The following is a 26124-nucleotide window of genomic DNA, read 5'->3' as shown; positions in this document are numbered from 1 at the left end:
CCTATGACCTGAATTATAAAAAAACAAGGATGACAACATCCATAAAAGCGAAGCACTGAAACGGTATGACAAACGGACATTAAAACTTGTATAGTTTCAGAACTGAATAATCATAATATAAATGTATAAGGGTCAAAGCAAAATTGTAAGTAAATTTGTTGATAAAAACTGCTTGATTCAGGAAAATGTTTATGGACATACTTACATTTCTAGGACTTGATTATAGAGTTGCTTTGCTTATTACATTATACTTTGTTGTCCCAGGAATCAATATACCAAAAATCAGATCAATCAGATGATTAGTTCACATAAAAATTTGTTGTTAAAAAAGTAAAAAAAATCAACATGTTTTAAATGGACGTACGGACATTTTGGTAATGATTACAGAGTTGCTACGCTCTCTAAATCGTACCTACTAAAGGAATCACCATGCAAAATTTGAAATCGATAGGACAATTCTAACATGCCTAAATTAATGAAAAAAGCTATCCGTTACGGACGTACGGACGGACCGACCCTAATTATAGAAAAGCTTCGCTTTTAAAAACATACTCAAATGTAAAAAACAAAGGGCTGATTTTAGAAATAGTTGGGTGAAAACCCTGTCAAAGTGGATGACATCTAATCAACATGCAATTTAGATTTAGACTATGCGAAAATTTGACAGGAAAACCAGTTTGGCCATGAAATGAGTATAACCATAAACAATAAACATTCTAAAAAATTAAAAGAATTTTATACTTAAAGTTTATTATGTATATAACAATAATAAATATAAATTTCAGGGGTAAAAACTATACTTTACAACAATCAAGAAAATATTTTCCAGCATGGCTTCGAAACCAATTAATATCCGCTGGATTAGAACCAGTTCTAAGACATGCTAAAAAATCATATTACAGACAATTTTCTAAGAATATTAAAATAAAAATCATAAATTAATACCAGTTTTGCTAGACCAGGCCTTTGGCCCCTCAGTACTAACGAAACCAATTTCAATCCTTTAATTTCAATTTCATTTGAACATCCGCGGAAAGCTGTCTCTAAAACGATTCGATGAATAACTATTAAACCAATTTTCAAGAATTTCAAATCAGAAAGAATGTAATTATCAGAATAGTGTTAATAAACAATTCAACTTTAAAATATTAGAATAAACTTCATTATATAAAGAAAATATGGGTTTATAAATTGGGATTAAAAGGGAAAATTTAAAACTATTTTGTTATATATAAATCAAAAATATTAAGAACAATAAAATTTCAAAAATTATTTTTTTTTGCATTATTTAAAATAACAATTTCTTTATCAATTTTGAAAGAATTTCGAACACTATATTGATAGAGGCAAAAACAGTGATTATCTTTTTTCATTAGTCTTATTTTTTCAATGATATCAAAGTCAATGAACAGAAAAAAAGTTTAAAAACTAGTAAATATTTTTTTTTATATGTTTTTTATTTTCTCTCTGTATCTTAAAAGATTTTTAAAAAAATAACTGATATGCGAGTTTTGTTGCTAGAGCAAAATAAATATTTTATTAAAGGAAGCCTGCAAGAAATACCACGCTTTAACTGCTGAAAGACTGCCACAAGTAGACCAAATACCCCAAATTTGAGGCCTTCAGCTTCTATAACAAAAAAGTTCTAGGCATTTTAAAATGACATTTTATGTACAATGAAAATTTTGAAAGAATTGCAATGCTCATGTTGAAAACTTCGAAATTAAACTACGTGGCCTAGAAACAAAATTGTAAGCTTATTTTTGTCATAAATTTAGGTTTCCAGTAACTAATTATATTTTTACAATAAAAATACCCATTTTTATAGTCAAAATCATTTTAAAAAATTAAGTTTAACTTGCATTGTACCGAATGTACTGTAGCCAATCAGAAGGTTGAATCAGCTTAACAACCAATCACAGCTAAGCTTGTAATAGTTTACCCCTTTGTTTCCGCTATGATTTTCGTTTAAAAATGAAATTTAAATCGAATTTTTTTTATAGATTTTGACTATGAAATGTGGTGTTTTTATTGTAAAAATGTAATCAGTTACCGGCAATCAAAGTTTCTGACAAAGATAAGGTTATAATTTTTGTGTCTAGGCGACGTAATTTAATATTGTTTTTTCTTTTATGAGCATTGGAAATCTTTCAAAAATTTCGTTGTACATAAAATGCTATTTTGAAATGCCTAGAACTTTTTTGTTATTGAAGCTGAAGGCTTTAAATTTGGGGTATTGGGTCTACTTGTGGCAGTCTTTCAGCAGTTAAAGCGTGGTATTTCTTGCAGGCGTCCTTTAAGCAAAAATATATATATAATATCTTAAGATATAAAAGTAACACCTTTTTAAGGGTAATTCATATACAATTATTTATTACTAAGATAAGATCATTAATACGAAGGAAATTTTTTTTCCAGTATGGCTTTAAACCTGATTAATATCTGCCGGATCAAAACCGGTTTTTAACTATACTGAAAAATAATGTATAGCATTGTATTACACAATTTTTTACAATAAATAAAAAACATAAAATTCATAATATGAATATTTTGAAATCCGTGTAATTCGGTCCCTCGTAATTGGATTATTGAGGAAAAAAATCCTTCGTATTTATGATTAATCCATTAATTACCTTTAAAAACATAATTTGGCTCTATAGGCGTTATTTTTTATATTTTTTATTAATTCCAAGAAGCCTATTAATAGCCTTGGGAGTACTAGGACAGGGACTTTTATTCTGAAAATAATTAGTAATCCAACTCCCAGTTAAATCTGAAAGTATTGTGTTACTGTTGACATACAACCTTAACGGTTTTTATCAAGTATTATGTTGAAATAATTAAACAACAAAGTTTTACAGTAAGTTTTGTCACCGTATTGCAAAATAAAATCCTTAAAAATAGTACAAATTATTTTCAGAATATTTATCCGTGTTCACAAAGATGTGCATTCACTTCCGCACATGCAACACTATATCAAATTTTGACAGGGATCCAAAGGGATAAGACAATGGCTCATAAATTGATGCACATCTCCAAAGATGATACACAAAATTACCACATCTGTAGAATCAAATTAGTGGTTAAAACGCTTGAACACTCAACTTAATAAAGAACAAATCAAAATTCACTGAAGTCACCAAAGTTGTTAGCCAATGAATAAGAAAATTTTAAAACTTTGGGGACTAATGTAATAAAAAGCCCATTGTCCACTCTCTCTCTCTGATTTTTGCAATTGTGATAATATGCGAAAATTAATGCACACCACCTGTTACAAGGTTACAGCAGGACAAACATATAGTTATTATTATTTGTATAAGATCACATACATTTGGTCGTACAAATTTATGACTAGCCACAAAAAAACTGGTTTTTATGTTTGACACACATACTAGTAGTAATGGGAAGGGTTTGGCAATAATAGGGGAATGGTTGTATATCAATCTATGGGATGCTCAAAAGTAGGCAGTAAAGTTTTGTTCATTTTCTTTTGTATAATTAAAACAACATGTGGTCACATGTAAGATATATATTCCTATATGCTAAATAGGTTAGTCTATAGTGAAGATAGGGATACCTATGTAAAATAGGTAAACATATCTATGCAAAGAGACCAACTGTAGCTTTTTAAATTTTGAGAAAAAGTTCTTAGAGGAAATAAAACAAAATTTAGAGCCAACTTTGAATCATCCTTTTCAATGTATATTTGTTAATAATTCTTGAGGTAACAAAATTGTTTATTTCACATAATTGACATAACTTCAACCTTAATTATTGTCGATATAACATATATGGATGGATTCTTTTGTATAGTCAAGTTTTCACAAAATAAAGGTTGGAGCATGCTTTCTTAATTTCAATGATTTCTTCGTTTTTTTTTATTGTTTATATTCAAATTGTTACTCTCTTCATATCTTTATTATTATCATTATTCCTCTCCATATCTGTCTCTCATTTGAATATATTCTGCGTCTTCGCCAGCTCTGAAAAAGATCGTTCTTGTTAAATATTTAAATTTTTTTCTTCATTAAAAGGAAAGTATCTTAAAGCAAGTTTATATAAGGAGAATTTTTTGAGGTTAATTTTAAAGGAGACTATGCACGAACGATAGTAAGAAATTCTAAACACCTTCCAACAATGATTCTAAATAGTTTTTAGTGAATATACTGGGGTTATGTTTGATATAGATTTACCAACTAAAAGAAATTAAAATTTCTCCATGGTTTTATATGGAAAAAAACTTTAAAATGTTAAGCATATTTTGATGAAATATCATCAGATGCTTTGTTGAGACCAAAGATTCAAATAAAATAACACGCCAAAGCATAAATAAATGATGTAAATTACGAAAGTACACTAATAAAACTGTCTTCAAAAAAACAAGTTACCATCCCTTTTTCTAAAGTAACATTTTTCATTTAAAAAGTTTACTTTTGTGTCACAGCAGTTTGAAGTCAACAAAACATTTGATGATAGCCAAAAAATGTCTAACATTTCAAAGTTTTTTTCATATAAAACCAAGGTGAAACTTTTTAAATTGATATAACGATATAAAACATAAACCTAGTATATTCACAAAAAAAACATTTAAAATCACTGCTGGAAGGTGCTTAGAATCCCTTGCTTGTACATGTACATATACTCCTCTTTATAAGAAATAATTCTCATACATTTTTCATCGATAGAAAGGGTAATTATGTTTATCGTAATTGGGGATTACAACGGTTTATCTCCATTGTCTTATCCCTAAAGATCCCTAAAATTACCTCTGTCTGAAGTTTTTATGATTGCTTGTGTTGATTGGCGTCTCTCTTGTTGGGCTAAAATAATAATATATAAATTAGATAATATATTCTTCTGAAAAAAGTAGAAAGCGTTATTATAGTAAATCAACAATAAATGTATAGGTATAGATATATCTATAATACAAAGTAGAGCGATGTCTGCCTGTCCGTCCGTCCGTCTGTCTGTCCGTCTGTCTGCCTGTCTGTCCCTTAAGATCTCGGTAACCACTGAACTGATCGGATTCTACTCTTTAGGGTATATACCTATTGGTCCTGTGGTGGTTTTAAGCTATTTTCTTGAGGGTTTGGACACCCACAACCCCCCAAAAACAAAATAAGTCCCCACCCCATTTTTTTAAAGAATTTGCTTAAGATTTCCCTGGTCCTTTTAGTAGGTGTGTAGCTGCCCAGTACTCCTCGAGCCAGGAGCACAGATGTTCAGATTTACTTACCAGTTAGGAAGGTGTGTAGCTGCCCAGTATTCCTCGAGCCAGGAGCACAGATGTTCAGATGCTTCCTCAAGACTGTTCTCATGGAGGATAATATCCCACATCTTAAATATAAACAATTTAAGAATTTGTATGATAGATATGAGGTAGTTGATGTGATAAAAATGTAATAGTTGTATATCACATCTTTCTGCGGATATAAAAATGTACAATTATGATAAATGTATAATTATAACTAAAAGTTTGTTTTCATTTTATGATTGTACATTTTTAAATTCGTAGAAAACTGTATATAATACAATAAGACACATGATCTTTTCAGCGTGGTTGAAAACCGGTTCTTACCCAGGGGAAATCAAACGGCTTCGAATGAATACGAGAAATAAAATTACCTCAAGTGGGCACTGAGCAAGTTTCTCAGCAGCCACCATTTGGACGTTCATATTCTTGGTCTGCGCTTTGCCGCGGGATTTTATCAAGCGTTGCAACACTTTTGGGGAGGATATCTAGAAAGAACAATGGTTATATAGAAGCTTATTATAGTGACCAATGGTAGGCCAGTAGGACATAATTATTTATGATTTTAAAAATTTTCTCAACATTCCAAGGATTAATCGAATTATCTTTCCGCCATTTAGACAATAAGTTTGGTAGTAGTGAAACTATTCTGTAAGTGTTTATGTCTTTCAACTGTTCTTCCTTCTGTAATGTCAGGGGGATTTTTAATTTTAGAATGCAGATAAAGTTCTTTTTCACACCCCCTATTTCACTCCTTAACTTTCCCTTTTCTTTAAATTTTCCCTTCTTCCCATCCACTCATCAGTCCTTTTTTTCCTTCTCTCCCCATTACTCTTATCGATTTTGCAGTTACTACGCTTCCTAAATTGTACTAAACTGTTAAAGGAATCACATTACCAAGTTTGAAATTTATAGGACAATTCTAGCATGCCCAAATTGACAAGTGGACGTACGGACCGACCGGCCCTAAAGCATAACTTAAATGAATACCTGTAAATAAACAAGGATGGGATTGAGTGAAGTTTTGAGAAGCTGGCTCGGATGGTTAATAGTGTCACAATCAAGTACAACCAACTAAAAAAATTGTTCAGTTTTTGATAAAATCTTGTAATTAAAGTCTAAAAACTTCCCTGAAAAGAGAATGGTATTTTAAGTGTAATGAATGCAGTATAATTCTTTAGGAGATTCTGTTTTTTTGCGGGGGGGGGGGGGTTCTTTTGTGAAATTTTAACTGATATACATTGAGACAAACATCCTGTTGCTTTATAATATAGTATTTGAAAGAGAAAAACTATATATAGGTTAAACTTCTTAATAATAAATGTAAAATTGTAAGTCAAACTTTAAAAACATTATTATCTTAATATAAAGATTTTATTCTATTTACGCAAGTATAGACTTTTTAAAGAAAAATTTAATAGTTATTTCTCGCATCGTATTATAAACGGCTTTTAGCCCTCGCCTTCGGCACCTCGGGGCTAAAAAACTGGTTTTAATCTTATAATTGTACATTTTTATATTCGTAGAAAGTTGGATATAATACGATGCTAGACATAGTTTTTTCGTATGGATGAGAACCGGTTCCTATTCACCGGATTCGAATAAATACGAGAAATAAAATTATAGAATAAAATATTGAATATCAACAAGTATTCTATATATATCCAATATTTCAAAAATCATAAAATTATTAACAGATTTGTAAGCCAGAGACTTCGGCCCCTCGAGGCTAAGAAAACTGATTTTAATCTTGTAATTTCATTTTAATAACCGCGGAAAGCTGTCTATACTCCATAATTACTCACCTGAAGCGATTTAGAAAGTTCGAATATCCGTTCAATTTCGTTCTGAACCTCAGCAAGATTGGAACCTGTAGTTTATCCATCATATTTTGATCCATTTTTTTAGTAATAGATATATTATTACTTGGATGTTGCCGCATATTTTTATGCACCTAATGGATGAATAAACTGACCAATAAATTAGGTCCATCTAAGCAATCTAAATAGACGACATGTCAATATAACCACGTATACTGTTTATATTTTTATAGTATATATGTGTATTTGTACAAATTATGATATCTAAAACGGTAAAGAATTATACAAATTCAATAAAGGGTGATTTCCCTCATGTCACATGTGAAACACACGTAAACTTCAGAAAATATTTATTAACGCCTAATTGTATTTTAAAAATAAAGATCTACTAAATAATTTGACTACTTTTGTATAATTCTTAATGCTTTTTTTTCATTAAATTATGTTGTTGTTTTCTATTACAGATGCGATTGATAATGAAGATTTTTGTCTTTGAATATATTTCCGTATGAAACAGCAGTAGTTACTAATTTTTTAAATGTTATGGTTGAGATATATTTATAACTGTTAAAAGTATTTCTCTTAGGTTAGGCTAAGTAAGTTATTGAAGAGCACCGCATGCATAGAACCCTTTAGGGTTAGTTCCTATTGCCCAGTACTTTTCTAGCCTACCCAAAAATATGCTGTTTTTTTTAACATTATGTAAAATAGGAATTTATTTTAATTAAAAGCAATATCATAATCAACATAATTTATCATGTTTTAACAGAGCTACATAAATAATTCATGATTCAGTATTTTCAATTAATCTAGTAATTGGAAAATTGTAATGTATATAATTAGAATATGAATAATAAATGTTGTAATAAGAGCCAGGGATTTATAGGGATAAGACAAATGGCCAATAAATTGATGTACATCCCCAATGATGATACACAAAATTTCCCGTTTCTGAAGATTACAATTAATGGTTGAAACGTTTAAACACTTGAATTATTGAACCAACCTGTTCAATAAAAGTTGCTAAGCCAACGAAAAGGAAAACGTTATTATAAAGCTTTTGGGACTAATGTAATAAACAGCCCACTGTGTCCTCCCTCCCAGGATCAGAGGTCAGCTACTATAAGTTTGTCTTTTAGTGTGTTTGCTAACAGCTAACTGAAAATATTCATCTTAGCAATAAAAATTCTTTACGGTGCGGTCCTAGAAAGGATTTATTTATCTATTTTGGGGGTAATGTTCCCCAGTCCTCCAAAAAGAATTTTCCCCAGGTCCTTGTTAAAAGCGAAGGGTATGTACGTCCTTATATCTTTTCCTTAATTTAGACATGTAAGAATTGTCCTATCAGTTTCAAACTTTGAATGATGATTCATTCAACAATTAATACGATTTAGAAATCGTAGCAACTCTACAATCGTTGCCAGAAAGTCCGTACGTCCAATTAAAACTTTTCAAGTTATTTGACAAAAACTTTTTTTGATATATTTAGCCTATTCATCTAATTTTTATTGATGTTGTCATCCTTGTTTAATATGTAAATGATTCGATGTGTATTGTGTTACATGTACTAGGTTTTCTTAGATATTCTCACAAATAAAAGGTATAACATATTTGAAGAAGAATTTTCGTTGTTGGAAAGTTTGCAACAAAAATCAAGAAATGTATGTAGATGAAGGACAAGGATATAATTATAAGGAAACCAACAGACTAACGGAACAAGTGAGGTGCTTATGATATTGGGAATCCTCACTAAAAATTCAGACTTGTATAATATAAGTAGCAGAGCAACCCATGTTTTCTCTACTACACATAACTAAGAGACGGATATTTAAATTTATTCTACAGAGTTGCTACTCAAAACATCAAGATCTATATAACAGACGAAATAGTTTAATAGTAGCTGTTCTACATTAATATTAGTTATTGTAGATCAAGCCAGATTTCATAAAGCTTGAAAGCTTAATTTAGGCTGGTTTTAGACCATTTTATCTTTGGAAGGTTTTAGGCTTTTTGTCTACCCCATTCCGATCGAATTAAGAAACTCTAGATGCTAGGGGAGCAGCTAGTGCTTTATGGTTCTTTTAAAGTTGCTAAAACGTAAATAACCACATCCGGTCATAAGAAACAATCCCTATTATTCCGAAATTGATAAGGAAATGTATTATTACATATAATATTAATCTAAGAAGTGTGCCATTACTTCTGCAAAAAAATGTCACAAAAATTATAGAATATATGGATGTTATTACAGGGGAATTTTTGTGCTTCATTAGGGTTGCTAATATATTCCTTAGATATTGGCCAATACGCTCCTCCATGGTTAAGGGAAGGGGAGTGGGTAAAGTCATAAGTAAGTCAATAGCCAGCTGGAAGTAACATTTTATCATGGTATGTGAGAATATCTCACAACATCCAAGTATTCTATATCCATTAATAGAGTGTGGAAATGATAAAACAGCCTATATTAATCTATGTCTGTGTAAAGAAACAGAATGGTTTATATACTACTAGCGGCTTCGCCCCTAGCCTCTAGGGGCTTTGCCCCTAGAAAAAAAATAATTTTCTGCACCAGCACCAGCAGCACCAGCTGCACCACCTGCACCTGCACCAGCAGCTGCACCAGCAGCACCAGGAGTATTTTTTGGGGGGGGGTAAATTTTCATTTTTGGGGGGGTTGGGGGTGTCCCACCCCCCAAGAAAATAGCTTAAAACCACCACAGGACCAGTAGGTATATTCCCTGAAGAGTAGAGCCCATTCGGTTCAGCGGTTACCGAGATCTTAAGCTTCAGACGGACAGACGGACAGACGGACAGACGGACAGACGGACAGACAGACGGACAGACATCGTTCTACTTTGTATTATAGATACGTCTACAACTCATTTCTTCAGCGGATTAATTATGATTATTTAATTATTTAGTCAGAAACATTTTTATCTGAATTCACTAAAAACATAATTAAGTAAGAATTTTTTTTTCTAAATTATGGTTTGCTGTTTATCTCAGGTTAGACTAAATAAACATTATAAAGACGGTTTCCTCATAACATACAATTCCCACAACCTTTAAGAGAAAACATTTTGAAAGATTTTTAGGTAAGTGAAGGAAAAGTTGAAGAGACCCACTGGGATAGCAACAATTAGAAATAGAGCCGGGCAAGGTAAGTAATCCCCAGAAGGGCTAAACATTCTTTTTTACAAAACAAAAATGGAGGGGAGGGGTTTTGTTCCACTCGTTTGTTAAGTAACTCACTTATATTCCACACTCACAAATACAAAGGAGAAATCATATCATTGATAATATTTTTGTTTAGACCAGTGTGGGTCTCAGGGAAGGATAGGGCAATGCATGATAAATTTAGCATCTTCAATCCCCTTTAGAAGAATTTTGGGGTGTATAGTCCCTTTTGTAACATCGCACCTTATGGGGCGATTCTTCGTATTTTTCACTGTAACTTTTCTCCTATTTTGAGCCCCTGCGGGCGGCTCTAACCCTGCGAGGCCAATTACCTAACCCTGTAGGGCAATCACCTAACCCAATATAACCTAACCTAACCTAACCTAAAATAACCTATAAAAGCCATTTTAAAAATACGACGAATCGCCCCATATGGGGCGATGTTACGAAAAGGACTATTCCCGAATTTTGTTTAGTGTTCTGTACGTGTTATTCCAATTCAAGTCCATTTTCCATTAATAGTTCCAAGATAAAGGTATGATTAATGTATAAAATAAAAGGGAAATACTAATTTGTAATCCATTGACCTATCCCTGGATCCATGGGTGGGTCTAGACCTTTATTCATTTGTATTCATCTATTGTAAAACAAATTATTTTCTTTAAGCTATAGCATTCTAGATAACCATAATTAACACAATTTGTTTTCTTTATAGAAAAGTATCAGAATGTCTGACTGTCTTTACCGAAGGAATCCTCTAACCGCTGAACCGATATGATTCAATTCTACGGTGTAGCTTAGGTCCTGGGATGGTTTATAACTATTTTTAGTAAGGGGAACACCACCATCTAAAGATAAATCGCCCCTTTTAGGAAAGTTTTAAGCCAACGGCTACTAAAACCTTACAGTTATCTACTATAAAACGCTATTTTAATGATAGTATTGACAGGATATATGTATATGAAATATGATGATTCCTCTAGAGTTTGTGCGCTCAATGAGGGCGCGCTTAGAAGGATTGTTGAGCGCGTTCTTCTTGGCCAAGGATATGTCAGCGCTTACACGGGTTATTATTATTCTTCCTTCAAATCTAAAATAAAAAATAGAATATATTTTTAAGCATAAAGCTTTTCTATTATGAAGATATTCCGTACGTAAGTCCGTCCTTCCGTTACAGTCAGCTCTTTTCGTTAATTTAGACATGTTAGAATTGTCCTATCAATTTCAAACTTTGCATGATGATTCCTGAAACAGTGAGGTATGATTCCGAAAGCACAGCAACTATATATTCGTTACCAGAAAGCCAGTAAATCCATTTAAAAATTCTGATTTTCAACTCTTTTTATATCCATTTTTGAATGATATAATTAAATATTCAATAAAAATGTGATTCTTAGAACGACTTTATATAATATTATAAGCAAAGCATCTCAACTCCTTAAAATGAAAGTATGCTCTTAAAAATTATCCCACATTTACATTGATGTTCGTTTGTCCTTTCGACTGGTTTTGGAGCTTCGCCTTCATGGATTTTGTCATCCTTATTACTATGATTATCGCGACTTTGGCGTTCACACTTAGGCATCCATAATTTGCCAAAAAATTTACCTACTAATGTTTAATCGGATGTATGAACTTAAAACATGAGGGGGAGGGGGGAAAGCCTTGGTTAATTAACAGGGGCAACTCATTTTTAAAAGATTTTAGGGGGGGCCTTTGGACAACGGTCTTACAATCAAATGGTAAATTACCTTAAGTAAAATGCACTTTTCTTTTATCTATAAGGCTATAAGTAAGCTCACACTTTTTAAAATAACTCCCAATGACAGGCAGACGGACGACGACCCAAAATATCCAAGTTCGAGAGTAGCTTCGCTACAAGGTAAAAAAAACATAATTACCTCCTCTTTAAATGATCAAATAAGGCTTTTTGCATCATATCAGTAATCTCATAACCCTAAATAAGATATAGAGAACGATAAGACAATGGCCTATAAATGGATGTGCTTCCCCATTATGATGCACAAAATTAGCCCATATGTAGCGTAAAATTAGTGGTTGAAAAGTTTACACACTCAACTTAATAAACCAACCAATCAAAATTCACTTAAGTCCCAAAAGTTGTTAATCCAACGAATAAGAAAACGTTATCATAAAACTTGGGGGACTAGTGTAATAAACAGCCCATTGTCCCATTTCTCTCTTATGATTTACTTTATTTCCATTTCCATTCACGTAACTAAACCTCTTTCTACTAATGAAAATTGTTAATATAATTACTTTTCCAAGAAAATGATTAAAGAATACAAGAGAAAGATCTTAGCAGGGCTCGGCAGCCGCACGTCAGTCGCGAGCGACAAAGGCTCACATTTAAATACGTTTGGATGATTTTAAAAAAATTGTAAAGAGGTATTGCCATATTTAAGTCAGGTTTGGACAATGACATACCCGATATAAAAGGTTGATTTCCCTGGGGCTTACAGGCGGCTGACCTGCGGCTGACGAGCCCTAGGTTTTAGTATCTTAGAAAAAGTAAATATTTTTTAACTTCACGAATAATTATAAAAACTAAGAGGGATGGGAGATAATTTTCACCCCAAGCCTTTCCCCTTCCCTCTCCCTTATTTTCCATCTATTTAGGAAATAAGACGGGTTGGTGGGAGGGGGGGGGGTCAATTTGGGAACAACATCGCCACTTTACCTTTAAGCTGGGACCAATAATGACGACAGGTCTCATGGATGGCACAACATCGTATGGGGGTACAGTCTCAGTCTTACCCAACAAACCTGAACATAAACCCATATATTAATTTATTTTTATGATTCGGTTATGATCACCAAAATTATTTTTGTAAAAAATTTTCCAAAATCATTTCAAAATTCTCCGAAATTGAATAAATTGTTAGCGGCTTGCTTACTGCCCCGTGACATTAATATTTAGAGTTGAAGGAATGCCCTGGCCTAAAAATATGTCGATATATTTTTCATGTTATTGTAATGAATGAGAATTTTTCTAACCTTTTTTCTTTTGTTTTCCTTCAGTAATAGTAGCAGTTCCACCACCATTGTCTGTTGTTTCTGGTTCAACTGGTGTTACCACCTAGTGGAGAAATATTATATTAAAATCATAGTTCCACCACCATTGTCTGTTGTTTCTGGTTCAACTGGTGTTACCACCTAGTGGAGAAATATTATATTAAAAGCATGGTTCCACCACCATTGTCTGTTGTTTCTGGTTCAACTGGTGTTACCACCTAGCGGACAAAAATCATATTAAATAATAGTTCCTCCACCATTGTCTGTTGTTTCTAGTTCAACTGGTGTCACCACCTACCGGACAAATGTCATATTAAAATCATAGTTTCACCACTTTTGTCTGTTGTTTCTGGTTCAATTGGTGTTACCAACTAGCGGAGAAAAATTATATTCAAATTGTAGTTCAACCATTATTTTCTATTGTTGCTGAATAAGTGTTACCAACTAGCGGATAAATATTACATTAAAATCATAGATTTACCACCATTGTCTATTGTTTATGGTTCAACTGGTGTTACCACCTAGCGGATAGAAATATTATATTAAAATCATAGTTTCACCATTATTGTATGTTACCTAACGGAGAAATATCATATTAAAATCATAGTTCCACCACCATTGTGTGTTGTATCTAGTTCAACTGGTGTTACCACCTAGCGGATAAATATAACATTAAAATCATATTTCACTACTATTGTATGTTGATTCTGGTTCAACTGGTGCTACAACCTAGCGGACAAAATTTATATTAAAATCATAGTTTCACTACTAGTGTCTGTTGTTTCTGGTTCAACTGGTGTTACCACCTAGCGGACAAATATCATATCAAAATAATAGTTTTAATTCTAGTTTTGTATTTTGTAACATGACTGACAGACCGACGGACAAAGTAAATTATTGCTTATAAGTTTAGGGAATCTACACCATTACGGACTGACTGACTGACGTACAGATGGACAGACAAAGTGAATTTTAGAACTTCGCTATTTAAAAATGTTTTACCTCCTCTCCATCTTCATTAATAGTAATCTTTACATTTCCCTCTTTATTTCTTTGTGGTAGCAACCTACAAAAAAAAAAAAATTAACAATGTTAAACTTATGCCTTTTTGAAATTTTAAAGGATTACTGTCCATATGTGGAAAAACATACAAACACCAAACAACTTAAAACCAAAATATTTGAAATGAAAAATGTGCAAGATAAGGTTTGTGATGGATAGACATCTATATTGTGAAGAACGATCGGAAAATATTACCTAATGCTTTTAGGTATAGTGATGGGTTTCAAAGAATTAAAGGGGTTGGTCCAAAGTAATTTACATTTTTTTTTGGGGGGGGGGGGGAGGGCGAATTTTGGGATTCAAAATTTTAAGTGGGGTATCACCCCTTTACCTCACCCGCCCACTCCCCCATCCATCCACACGCTCTTGGACGTCTATGCTTCTTAAATTTATGTTCTTAAAAACTTACCTTCCCAACTTGTCACCAGATTGTGCGGATTTTTGAGCATATACCTGCACACATCAGATATGTAACAACAAATCAAATATTTTTAAAGGCTAAGATTTTCTATAATTTGGGTCCTTCCGTCTATACATCTGTAACGGTTAGCTCTTTTCGCTAACTTATACATGTTATAATTGCTATAATGAATTTAAACTTCGCATGATGATATCATATTCATCTGATTTTTGGAGTGATGTAGATTCCTAGGACAACGAGATAAAATACCATAAATGCAAGGCATTTTACTGTATCCTGTTATCACGCAATTTTGCAACAATTTTATAAACAATTTTGTTTTGACTTTCAAATTATTGTTCTGCTTATTAAGTTTTGACATTCTACAAGATTCATTATTCTATTGTCCTTCCTTCTGATTTTAGATCTTCGCTTTTATGAATGTTGTCATTCTAGTTGAATTAAAAAGTCTAGATTTTTCTTTGATCTTAATTCTTTACACGTCGATATTGAATATTTTACTTTTGATGAGGGAAAAAAACATGTAGTTTCAAAGGCTTTAATCTTTGATAGGGGATATTTTTAAATTGAAAATTTCATAAAAAGAAAGTTGACGTAAATACTTAAGTAACAGGATGTATGCAACATTTTACGTAAATGTTCTCGTGGACGTATGGACCGATCATTCTACAATTCATATTAAACTTGAAATATTTTCCTAGGGAGGGTGCATTAAATCCCCCCCCCCCTCCACCTCAAAGAAAAATATAAAGGTAAATCCCATATGAATCAAATGGATAAATTAAAAGTTTATTTGTAGAAATTTTTTAAATTTTGGTTTTTAAATTTTAAATATGATTGTTAATAGGAAAATTTTTTTTTGTTAATGGTCTGAAAGTTGGAAGCAAAATATGGATCTATTATTAATTGGAACATACACCAAATTTTCATGTACTCTAATAAAGTAAAACTTGCAACTGGCTATAATAATGTTCCATCCAATCCAACCCTATTACCACATACCCTCCCCTTATTTTGGATGAACGAACTGCCCAATAAATGATGTACAGTACATGTTAGCAATATAAATTGAAGTAAATTTTTCCACTGTCTAATTATCACCTCTATGCTATATCCAACGATCCATTTATACAATATTCCTATTCTATAATACACTTTTTTATATTTAATTATGTGTTGTTTTATTCCTTGGCTGATTTATTTTGTGCAAGTTGAAGTCTAAGGCTTTCAAGTTTAGCTGGGGATGGGATGAACCCAATATCACAGTCCTTCTCCACCTTAATAATAGATATAGTACATATAGATGCTCTAATGAACCCAATATCACAGTCCTTCTCAACCTTAATAATAGATATAGTACATATAGATGCTCTAATAATATATACATATAGATGCTCTAATAATAGATATAGTACATATAGATGATCTAATAATAGATATAGTACATATAGATGCTGTAATGAACCCAATATTACAGTCCTTCTCCACCTTAATAGATGGTAGCTGTCTATAGTGCCCTAGCAAAATGGGGATAGATGACACTGCTTTTGGCCTACCTAGTCTATTGACATCAATAAATGACCTATACCCCATCTCTTTTCTAGAGGGTTTCTTACCCCCTTCCCTTCTCTTTCCTTCTACTATGATGTCAATAGAATAGGGAGGCCAAAAGCAGTGACATCTATCCCCATTTTGCTAGGTCACTATAGACAGCTACATAAATATAGTACTTCTAAATGGCCAAACTGGCCCCAAAATCCGTTAAACTTAAAAAGGAAATGTCATAATTTTGGTAGTCTTTAACAGATGTAATAGATTTAATAACACTGATAATAGATATAGTACATCTAGATGATCAAACTGGACCCATAACCTGTCAACATAGATAGGAAATGTTATCATTTTGGTAGTCGTTAGCAGCTGAAAACATAAACTGAATTAATTAAGGAAAAAGAATATAGTTCAGCTGATTTTTCAAATAGACACATAAATAAAATTACCACCAGTTAAGAATATATCTCTCCAAATAAAATAAAAACTTCCATGGGACAGACAGATGGGCAAACAAACTTTTCTAAGACCGCCATTTTGTTGGTCTTTAAATGAAAAAAAACGTTTTACCTTCCTACCAATCCACCAGTTAGGATCATATCTCTCCATGACATGCAGGTAATCTCCAATTCCGAAACTGACAGCCGTCCCGTGAACTAAAACAAATAAATTTGGATAAGACAATAGCCGATAAATTGATGTACATCCCCAATGATGATACACAAAATTACCCCTTATGTAGATTGAAATTTGTGGTTGAAACGTTAGAATACTCAACTTAATGAACCAACATATCAAAATTAACTTAAGTCTCCAAAGTTGTTGAGCTAACGAATAAGAAAACTTATTATAAATCTTTGGGAACTAGTGTAATAAACAGCCAATTGTCCTCTCACTCACTCTTTATTATGTTTTAGAGTAGTCTTGCTTCAAGGGAGGGAGGGGACACTGGGCTGTTTATTATACTAATCCACAAAGTTTTATAGTAACTTATTCTTATTCGTTAGATTAACAAATTAGGGGACAATATTGAATTACAATATACACATAGCATAAAAAAAAGAACACTCTTTCCCATTTCATTGTAAGGCTAATGCTTTTTAAATAATAACCAAACCTGCAGACGGGTTAGTGTAGGCCACATCCTATTTTAATTTCCTATTATTGTGCCATAAAATTCGAAAGAAACCAATAAGATTTTATTTATATTAATGTTTGTGGTTTCTCTCCAAGTGCCTAGTCGAACCCAGAACAGGTCAGGTTAGGTTACATTGGGTAGTACGTAGGTATAGGCACCACAGGGTTAGGGCCTCCAGCAGGGGTAACTTACAACTCTCCTCATGTTATTTTCGTTTTATATCAAAAATAAATGGGGGGGGGGGGGGATCAGGGGGGATTAGTGCTCGAAAAGCACCTTAACACCTAAAAGGGATCATATGAAAGCTCTCTGAAAAATGTCTAATTAGCCAACTGGATAGTGAATAGATTTTCCACTACTCAGGACAAAATATTTTCAATATTTAATACAGGGATAGGAGAGTGGATGATAAATTAATGTGTCTATATTTTTGCGCATGAAAATCTGCTTTCGAAATGTACTAAAGATTAGTTGCTAATTTTTCATTCATTATCCAATCCCTCCCTGTTTTTCAAAGATTTTTAAATAGTTTTCTGCTTATTGGCAAATTTTACATCTATGATAAAGTTTTCCTTAAAATGTTGGCAAATTGAATCTTATACGAGCTAAAGTATTAATTTTTATAATTATATGATTTCCACGTGCAGTGTCGGATTAATTTCAATTGGATGTTAAGCGGTTATGAGCAATACTGAATCATGTCTCGTATCGTATTATATATATTTTTAAATATATAAATAATTTATTTGTTTGCCTGGGCCTAGGGCACCCCGGGCTAACAAAACTTGATTATATATTGATCATTACCTGGAGAATCATCGTCCAGACTTCCATCAAAGGCCACATTTGTCTTCACAGCGAATACAACTGAAAAATATATAATGTATTTGCAAGGAAAATCTTGTATTTCCAATAAGGCTTCGAAACCGATTAATATCCACCGGATTAAAACCGGTTATCAGCTATACTAAAAATTTATGCATCGTAGCCCCGACTAACAGAACCGTAATTAATCTTGTAATTTATCGTTTTACTATTTATTATACGATGGGACCAATAGCTTTAAGTTATGAAGCAAAAGCGTAAAATTACTATTATGATAATCAATTGAAATTATTTAATGAAAATAAATAATAGGATTTCTTGGTCCAGGGAAGGTTTACATTTATTTGGGGGGAGGGTACCACCACCTTCCCAGGAGAAAACACCGATAGAAAAAATAAGCCCTACTTTTTATTTTTTTTGGGGGGGGGGGGGAGGAGGGGCACTAGAGGACTCGATATATAAAATAATGCGATGCAAAAAGATCTGATGTATCCAAACCTGGTTTTGTTTTAGCTTTTTCAAGCTGGAATAGTGCTTGTCTCTCTGTGTCTCTGCGGAAATATTCTCTCTCCTCATCCAAACTAAAATAAAAACATACTGTAATTGTTGTTAATAATGGGGCGCAGCCACTGGAATCCTGAAAAAGAGGTACTGAATTTTACAGGGAAGTCGGAGACATTGAGCTGTTTATTACACTAATCCCCAAAGTTTTATTCTAACGTTTATTGAATTTTTATTTTATATTGAGTATTCAAACATTTCAACAACTAATTGTAATCTACAGAGGGGATGTACATCAATTTATCAGCCATTGTCTTGTCCCTTTGGATCCCTGGAATTTCATATCATATTCCTTCTTTTGATATGCGATGATCTATCTGCAAATCAATTCCTTAATATCAAGAAAATTTGCCAGATTCTTAACATGAAATGTTAGGCGTGCAATCACTTACGCAGCATCGTTGTTAGTAACAATTCCTGTATAAAAGTAACAGGATATCTGTACCGAAAGATCCCTCTGATCGCCGATATTGTTCTCCTTTCCATTAAAAAATTATAGATGTTTTGGGAAACGGTGCCTCAAACATTCCAGAAGAAATCGCACATGGAAAAAAAATCCACCATTTTTTTCTTCTCTTTTTGTTTGTTTCAATGGATTTTAATGGGAACCGCAGCTTGTGCTATAGAAATGATACATGGTTTTTGCGTTTAATAAAATACATGTTGCAGAAAAGATGAAACACCTAAATGTTAAACTTTTAATTTTCTGGAAAAATTAAGATTTAAGATTATGCATTTATTTTTTAGTATAGCTCCTAATCCATTAATATTCGCTGGATTAAAACCGGTTCTTGCTAATACTGGATAAACATGTATTGTATTATAGACAATTCTCAAAGAAAATAAAAATCATAGAATCAATCTCTGATTTGTAGGCCCGGGCCTTTAGATTGCATAATTAGGTATTGAAAATATATATTCCAAGCTTTTTTTTTTTGGGGGGGGGGCCGGGGAGAGGGGCGTAAAATGAACTAATTCAAAATTAATTTCCGTCATTTAAATTCTAATTGAATAATAGATGAGGTACATTAATTACTTAATTATGTAAGCTAATAATAAACTTTCTATATATTGTTATGTAAGGGTTTTATGATTCCATTAAGAAGATATAAGGATTATCTTTTTATCATTTTATCACAGAATTATTATTATATAACACTCCACTTTTTCATTATGCTTGTAACATGTATTTATATGCTATATATGTAAGAAAATCCAAATGTTTTTTCCTGAAAAATCGGAACATAGTTCAATAGATAAATTGTCATAAAAGCTAACACCCAAATTCGCATATTTTTTTGTATTTTCAATAATAGAAAGATATTTCAAAAGTAATTGCTTGGGCTTGTAAAGAAACTGTTTCAGTATTTTAGGTCAAAAGGTCTGGATTGTAAGCATTTATGAGTTATGGATAAATACACGATTAAACATATAAAAATTGGACCCGTAGACGCTGACATACCTGATTTCAAGAGAGTGGACACTATACCCATACCCTGATATACCTGAGATCAGAAGGCTGGACATTGTACCAAGACCCTGACTCCCCTCACATACCTGAGATCAGAAGAGCAAACATTGTATCCAGACCATGACTCCCATTACAAACCTGAGATCAGAAGAGCGAACACTATACCCAGACCTTAACTCCCAAGACATACTTGAGATCAGAAGTGTGGAAACTATACCCATACCCTGACTCTCATGACATACCTGAGATCAGGATAGTGGACACTATACTTAGACCCTGACATACCTAAGATTAAAAGACTAGACGCTATACCCAGACCCTGATTCCCATGACAAACCTGAGATCAGAAGAGTGACACTATATCCAGACCCTGATTCCCCTGACATACCTGAGATCAGGAGAGTGGACACTATACCCAGACCCTGACATACCTGAGATCAGAAGAGCGAACACTGTATCCAGACCCTGACTCCCCTGACCCCTGACGGCCCATGTACATCACACGGCTCTGAAAAAGAAAGATTATTATAATAGAGTAGCTGCGACAAATTTATTGAAGAGAGTAATAGTACAGCTGCAAATAACGCAACGTTCATTTAATCCCAAAATGTATTTTAAAATTCGGGGATGAAGGGGTCTTTTGACTGCGAATTTAAAGTTTAATAAACATATTCTCTCATTTGTTAGCTTACAAACTTTTGGAACTTTCCTTAAATCTTGATTGGGCGGTACACACCTAGCAGTGTCCAAGCTTTTCAATTATTAAATTCAATTTGCAGAAATGGTAATTTTATTTGTAATAATTGAGGGTGCGTATCAATTTATTGTCCATAGTCTTATCCCTTAAGATTTAATATAATTCTAAAGAAGGTGTATCAACTTTTTTTTTTTTATAGCTAGCCGGTTCTAAGAACAAAAATAGTAAGATCTTTAATTTGACACCTTACTTTTAAAATTCTGTTGAGTAATTATTGAAAAAATCTATTTTTTTAACCTCGGTTTAATAAAAACTTTAGACCTAAATATTTTCTCAAACAGACATAAAAAACATGGGTTCATATATACCTTTAGAATCAGAAAAATATTACGAATCCATTGTGAGCAAAATTGAAAAAAAGTAAAAAAATAAAAAAATAAACAAATGGCCAATTATGTTTTTTGTTCAGGCAACACTATCGTCTTCCCTTTTTTACCCCCTCTTTACCCCCTTCCCATTTTTATACTCAATTCAAGAATTAAGACGTTGCCTGTACAATATAATATGATATTTTCATATAATTCCTTTTATTGTAGTTTATATACTATATTGTAAACTTTTTTTTCAATTTTGCTTACAATGAATTCGTAATATTTTTCCGATTCTAAAGGTATATATGAACCCATATTTTTTTACCTGTGAAATAATAAAATTAAGATCAAAGTTTTTATTCTCGTGGGTTTAAAAAAATCGATTTTTTCAATAATTACCTGACAGAATTGAAAAAGTAAGGTGTCAAATTAAAGATCTTACTATTTTTGTTCATAATGGCTATTTTCTTTCTTTTTTTTGTTGCATTTTAGTACCTTAAAATCGACTTATTTTTTTTTTTTTTAAACTTAAATTACTTAAAAAATAAGAGGTCTACAAAAAAACCGATTGCATATCTGAATTCTATGAAAAATTTTACATCTACTACTTACTAAAAGAACCGGCTAGCTATAAAAAAAAGTTGATACACCTTCTTTGCTATATTATAATGATACATTTTTTTTGAGCTTTGTTTGCAAATAAACATTATCTTATTGTTGATTAAAAAGCATAATGGATGATATCACACATAAGTGTCCCCCCCCCCCCCCATACACATAAGTGTAGGGGAATGTACTTTTTTCTATGCATATAACCTGCTTGGTGCCTTAACCTTGCAGGGCCTATAACTGCAGTTAAACAAATTATAAACTAACCTAACCTGACCTAAATAAGTAAACAAAAGAACCCTCCCCCCCCCCTCTTATTACCAATTAAATTGAAAATAGGGTAGAGGGGTGCCAGTGCCCATTGTGGTACTTTGTGTTAAATGCCAGCACAAAATAAAATTTGCAACCCAGCTAGGAGAAAGAAAATATTTAGAATTAATGTAAATGACAGGTTTATGATATTCTTTGCATATGCTGGTTACCACGGAAAACTTTACTAAGGGCTATCATAATTTTTTTGCAATACAAATTCAAAGTATATATAGGTTAGTGAAAATTCATTTTAGCAAAGATTAAATGCAAATATAAAATTAAAAATATATTTTTCATGTTTTACAGAGATTTGTGTTTGAAATAAAAAGCCTGTTGTAAATTGTAGATTTTATGAAACTTAAAGTAGGTTATAATAACATTCTGATACTTGTTATAAATGCTTGTCCTGCTTGCATACCAGTAACATAAGAATATACAAATATTATAAGAGTAAATTGTAGATATCAGGAAAGTTTAGGCAGGACCATAATTAGATTTTGATATTTGGTATACATGTCCTGTTAGCTTGCTTGCATACCAATAACATAAGAATATACAAATATTATAAGAGTAAATTGTAGATATCATAAAAGTTTAGGCAGGACCATAATTAGATTCTGATATTTGTTATACATGTCCTCCTTGCTTGCTTGCATACCAGTAACATAAGAATATACAAATATTATATGGATTTATTGTAGATATCAGGAAAGTTTAGGTAGGACCATAATTAGATTCTGATATTTGTTATACATGTCCTGTTAGCTTGCTTGCATACTATATAGTAACATAATAATATACAAATATTCTCTGAATATATTGTAGATATTAGGAAAATTTAAATAGGACGATAATTAGATTCTGATATTTGTTATATGTGTCCTGCTTGCATGCTTACCAGTAACATAAGAATATACAAATATTATAAGAGTAAATTGTAGATATTAGAAAAGTTTAGGTAGAACCATAATTATATTATGATATTTGTTATACAATATACATGTCCTGTTAGCTTGCTTGCATACCAGTAACATAAGAATATACAAATATTATAAGAGTAAATTGTAGATATTAGAAAAGTTTAGGTAGAACCATAATTAGATTCTGATATTTGTTATACATGTCCTGTTAGCTTGCTTGCTTACCAGTAACATAAGAATATATAAATATTATATGAATATATTGTAGATATCAGGAAAGCTTAGGTAGAACCATAATTATATTATAATATTTGTTATACATGTCCTTGCTTGCATACCAGTAACATAAGAATATACAAATATTTTCTGAATATATTGTAGATATCAGGAAAGTTTAGGTAGAACCATAATTATATTCTGATATTTGTTATACATGTCCTTGCTTGCATACCAGTAACATAAGAATATACAAATATTATAAGAGTAAATTGTAGATATCTGGAAAGTTTAGGCAGGAACATAATTAGATTCTGATATTTGTTATACATGTTCTGTTAGCTTGCTTGCCTACCAATAATATAAGAATATACAAATATTATATGTATATATTGTATATATTAGGAAAGTTTAGGTAGAACCATAATTATATTCTTATATTTGTTATACATTTCCTGTTAGCTTGCTTGCATACCAGTAACATAAGAAATGTTGCAAATTATTGCAAAATCTTAAAAATAAATTGAAAATAAGAAGGGGGTATTTTTTTATTTTTGCCTATCCCCTGTGGGGTCTTATCACGTTATATGTATTATTTAGACATTTAGCCCTTTCATACTTTTGCAATCCAATAAGGACAAATAAGTAATTTTAAAGATTTATATAATGTATACTATTTTGTGTACTTTTATGTTACATAAGTTTGTTTGTTTACTGACACTAAGTTCAATAGGTAGTATTTTCTTATTTTATCCAATATTTATATATTTTGTTAATAAATATATTTTAACTTTTAAAAAAGAAGATACTAATTTTACTTAATTTTGATTTTTCTCATACTTAAAGGCATAAATACTTAATATGACCGATAACTATTTAAAGGGACTGTGAACGTAAATTTTTCTCATCTTAATATCAAATATTAACATTATCTCATTCATAATATCTCACAGATAGAGAAAAACGCGCTTTTGTTTGCTTAAAAAACGGCTTTTTCCGACGATTTTTATAAGGTACGGGGAAAGGAAGAAATTTTCCGTATTATATAAAATGTGCATTAAATTGCTTTTTTCTCCCATTATAGCTAAAATTAAACTTTTTCACATAGTTCTAGATTTTTCCTAACAGTTAAGCTGACTTTTAACATAATCCTTGCTTTAATCCAATGTATAGTTACTTAGAAATTGATAAAATAAGCAATATTTTTTTATTGAAAACCAAATACAATAACAAAGCCAGAAACAGGTTTTTTATTAGTATCCAATTAACTTTAAATGGCCCATCTCTCGCCCACCTTTAATTACAAATTTGTAAATAATAAAGACGCAATATTTCTTTATAAACAGTCTGATAAAAGTGTAAACTAATTCTCCAAAGTGGGTTATTTATTGTTCAACACAATAAAAAAGGATATTATTATTTTATATAACCTATGAGATTCAACCCTTTGTAGACAGTAAGGTATTTTTTTGTCAATAATACGAATTTAAAATATGTCTTTATTACCTAATTACGACGTTATAAAAAAACGAATTGGCAATTTTATAGCATAAAATAAATCCTTAACAGTAAGTAAATTGTTTCAACTATATATGACAAGTTAAATATCCCTACAAACATTATAAGAAACAAAAACGTTCAGATTTTCCCTGTTTTTTCCTTTTTCCCTCTCAAAATACCATAAAATCAAGGCATTATTTCTGGATATTTTTGTGAATAGGACATTTTTGGTTGATCAGTGTAGTGAAATGTGCTTAGTAAATGTTAAGATTTGATAATCAGATAAGAAATTTTTACGTTCACACTCCCTTTAAGGACAGTTAATAGTAGTTGTGCTATTTGACTTCAACAAGATGGACAAACATAACCTGGTCATTGAGTACTGAGTAGATGTGCGACTAAAAATAAACTTACCTTCATTTTGATTGTTGCTACGCTACTAGACTCAAATCTTGAATTACAGCTTAGTTAAGCTAGGACTTTAAATTCATTTTTTGTCTGAAAACAAAAAAAATCATAAGAATGAAAATACGTGAATATTATGACAGCAGGGAAAAATTGTTGTCAATTTATGTTGCTAACATGGACAACACATATTGGTCAGTTTGTTAATCAAGTAGGATGGGAGGGAATTGGGTAAAAAGGGAGGATGAGGGGATCGTTATTTTAGCCAGCTACAAGTATCACTTTATCAAAATACATGATAACTTGGTGTAAGATCCAAGTAATAATAGATCCATTATAATCATAGACAAGGATAGGGCATCTGAAAATAATACATAATGATTCCATTATTTTGGCCACCAACAATCCAGAATATCTGTCTGTCCGTCTGTCTGTCTATCTGTCTGTCTGTCCGTCTGTCTATATGTCTCTGTATCTAAGGATCTCTCTAACATCTCTCTAACCATTGAACCAATATTCTCTTTTAAAGTGTAGCTTGCCATTGGTCCTGGAAAGGTTTATAACTATTTTGGGGGAGGGTACCAACACTCTCCTAAGAGAAATCGCTCAGAAAAAATAATTGCCCGAAATAAAAAATAATAAAAAAACTTAAAACTATTTTTATACTTTTTTGTACTCACTTAACATAACCAAATAAAATTGTAGTGTAGATACATAATTTTCATTTAATAATTGATGTTAGTAATTACTTAACCTGTGGAATAAAAAGATTAATTCACCA

The 26124-nt window shown here is 31.8% G+C and overlaps 1 protein-coding gene across 2 annotated transcripts; it reads right to left on the bottom strand.

Annotated features, from left to right (window-relative positions):
- Window positions 1-733: 733 nt before the first annotated feature.
- LOC145331737 (voltage-dependent L-type calcium channel subunit beta-2-like) lies at window positions 734-25449 on the bottom strand. Of its 2 annotated transcripts, XR_013883883.1 has the most exons (19): window positions 25353-25449; window positions 20745-20821; window positions 18780-18862; window positions 18264-18323; window positions 16889-16974; window positions 15957-16044; window positions 14756-14801; window positions 14287-14350; window positions 13267-13348; window positions 12950-13035; window positions 12150-12205; window positions 11228-11338; window positions 7057-7123; window positions 6242-6325; window positions 5626-5739; window positions 5237-5337; window positions 4767-4820; window positions 3681-3983; window positions 734-3444 (listed from the first exon to the last, which is right to left on the bottom strand). XR_013883883.1 is itself a non-coding variant. In XM_080176571.1 (18 exons), the coding sequence occupies exons 1-18, from the start codon at window positions 25356-25358 to the stop codon at window positions 3929-3931; spliced, it is 1320 nt and encodes a 439-aa protein (XP_080032697.1). In that variant the 5' UTR covers window positions 25359-25449; the 3' UTR covers window positions 734-3928. The 2 variants fall into 2 exon arrangements, 1 of the variants encoding a protein (XP_080032697.1); XM_080176571.1 differs by having other exon boundaries at window positions 734-3983.
- Window positions 25450-26124: the final 675 nt, after the last annotated feature.

This window comes from Acartia tonsa, chromosome 11 (assembly GCF_053477335.1).
Source record: "Acartia tonsa isolate MP-2025a chromosome 11, ASM5347733v1, whole genome shotgun sequence".
Classification (NCBI taxonomy): Eukaryota; Metazoa; Arthropoda; class Copepoda; order Calanoida; family Acartiidae; genus Acartia; species Acartia tonsa.
Note: the sequence above shows the minus strand (reverse complement) of the source record. Positions and strands in the feature narration are given on the sequence as shown.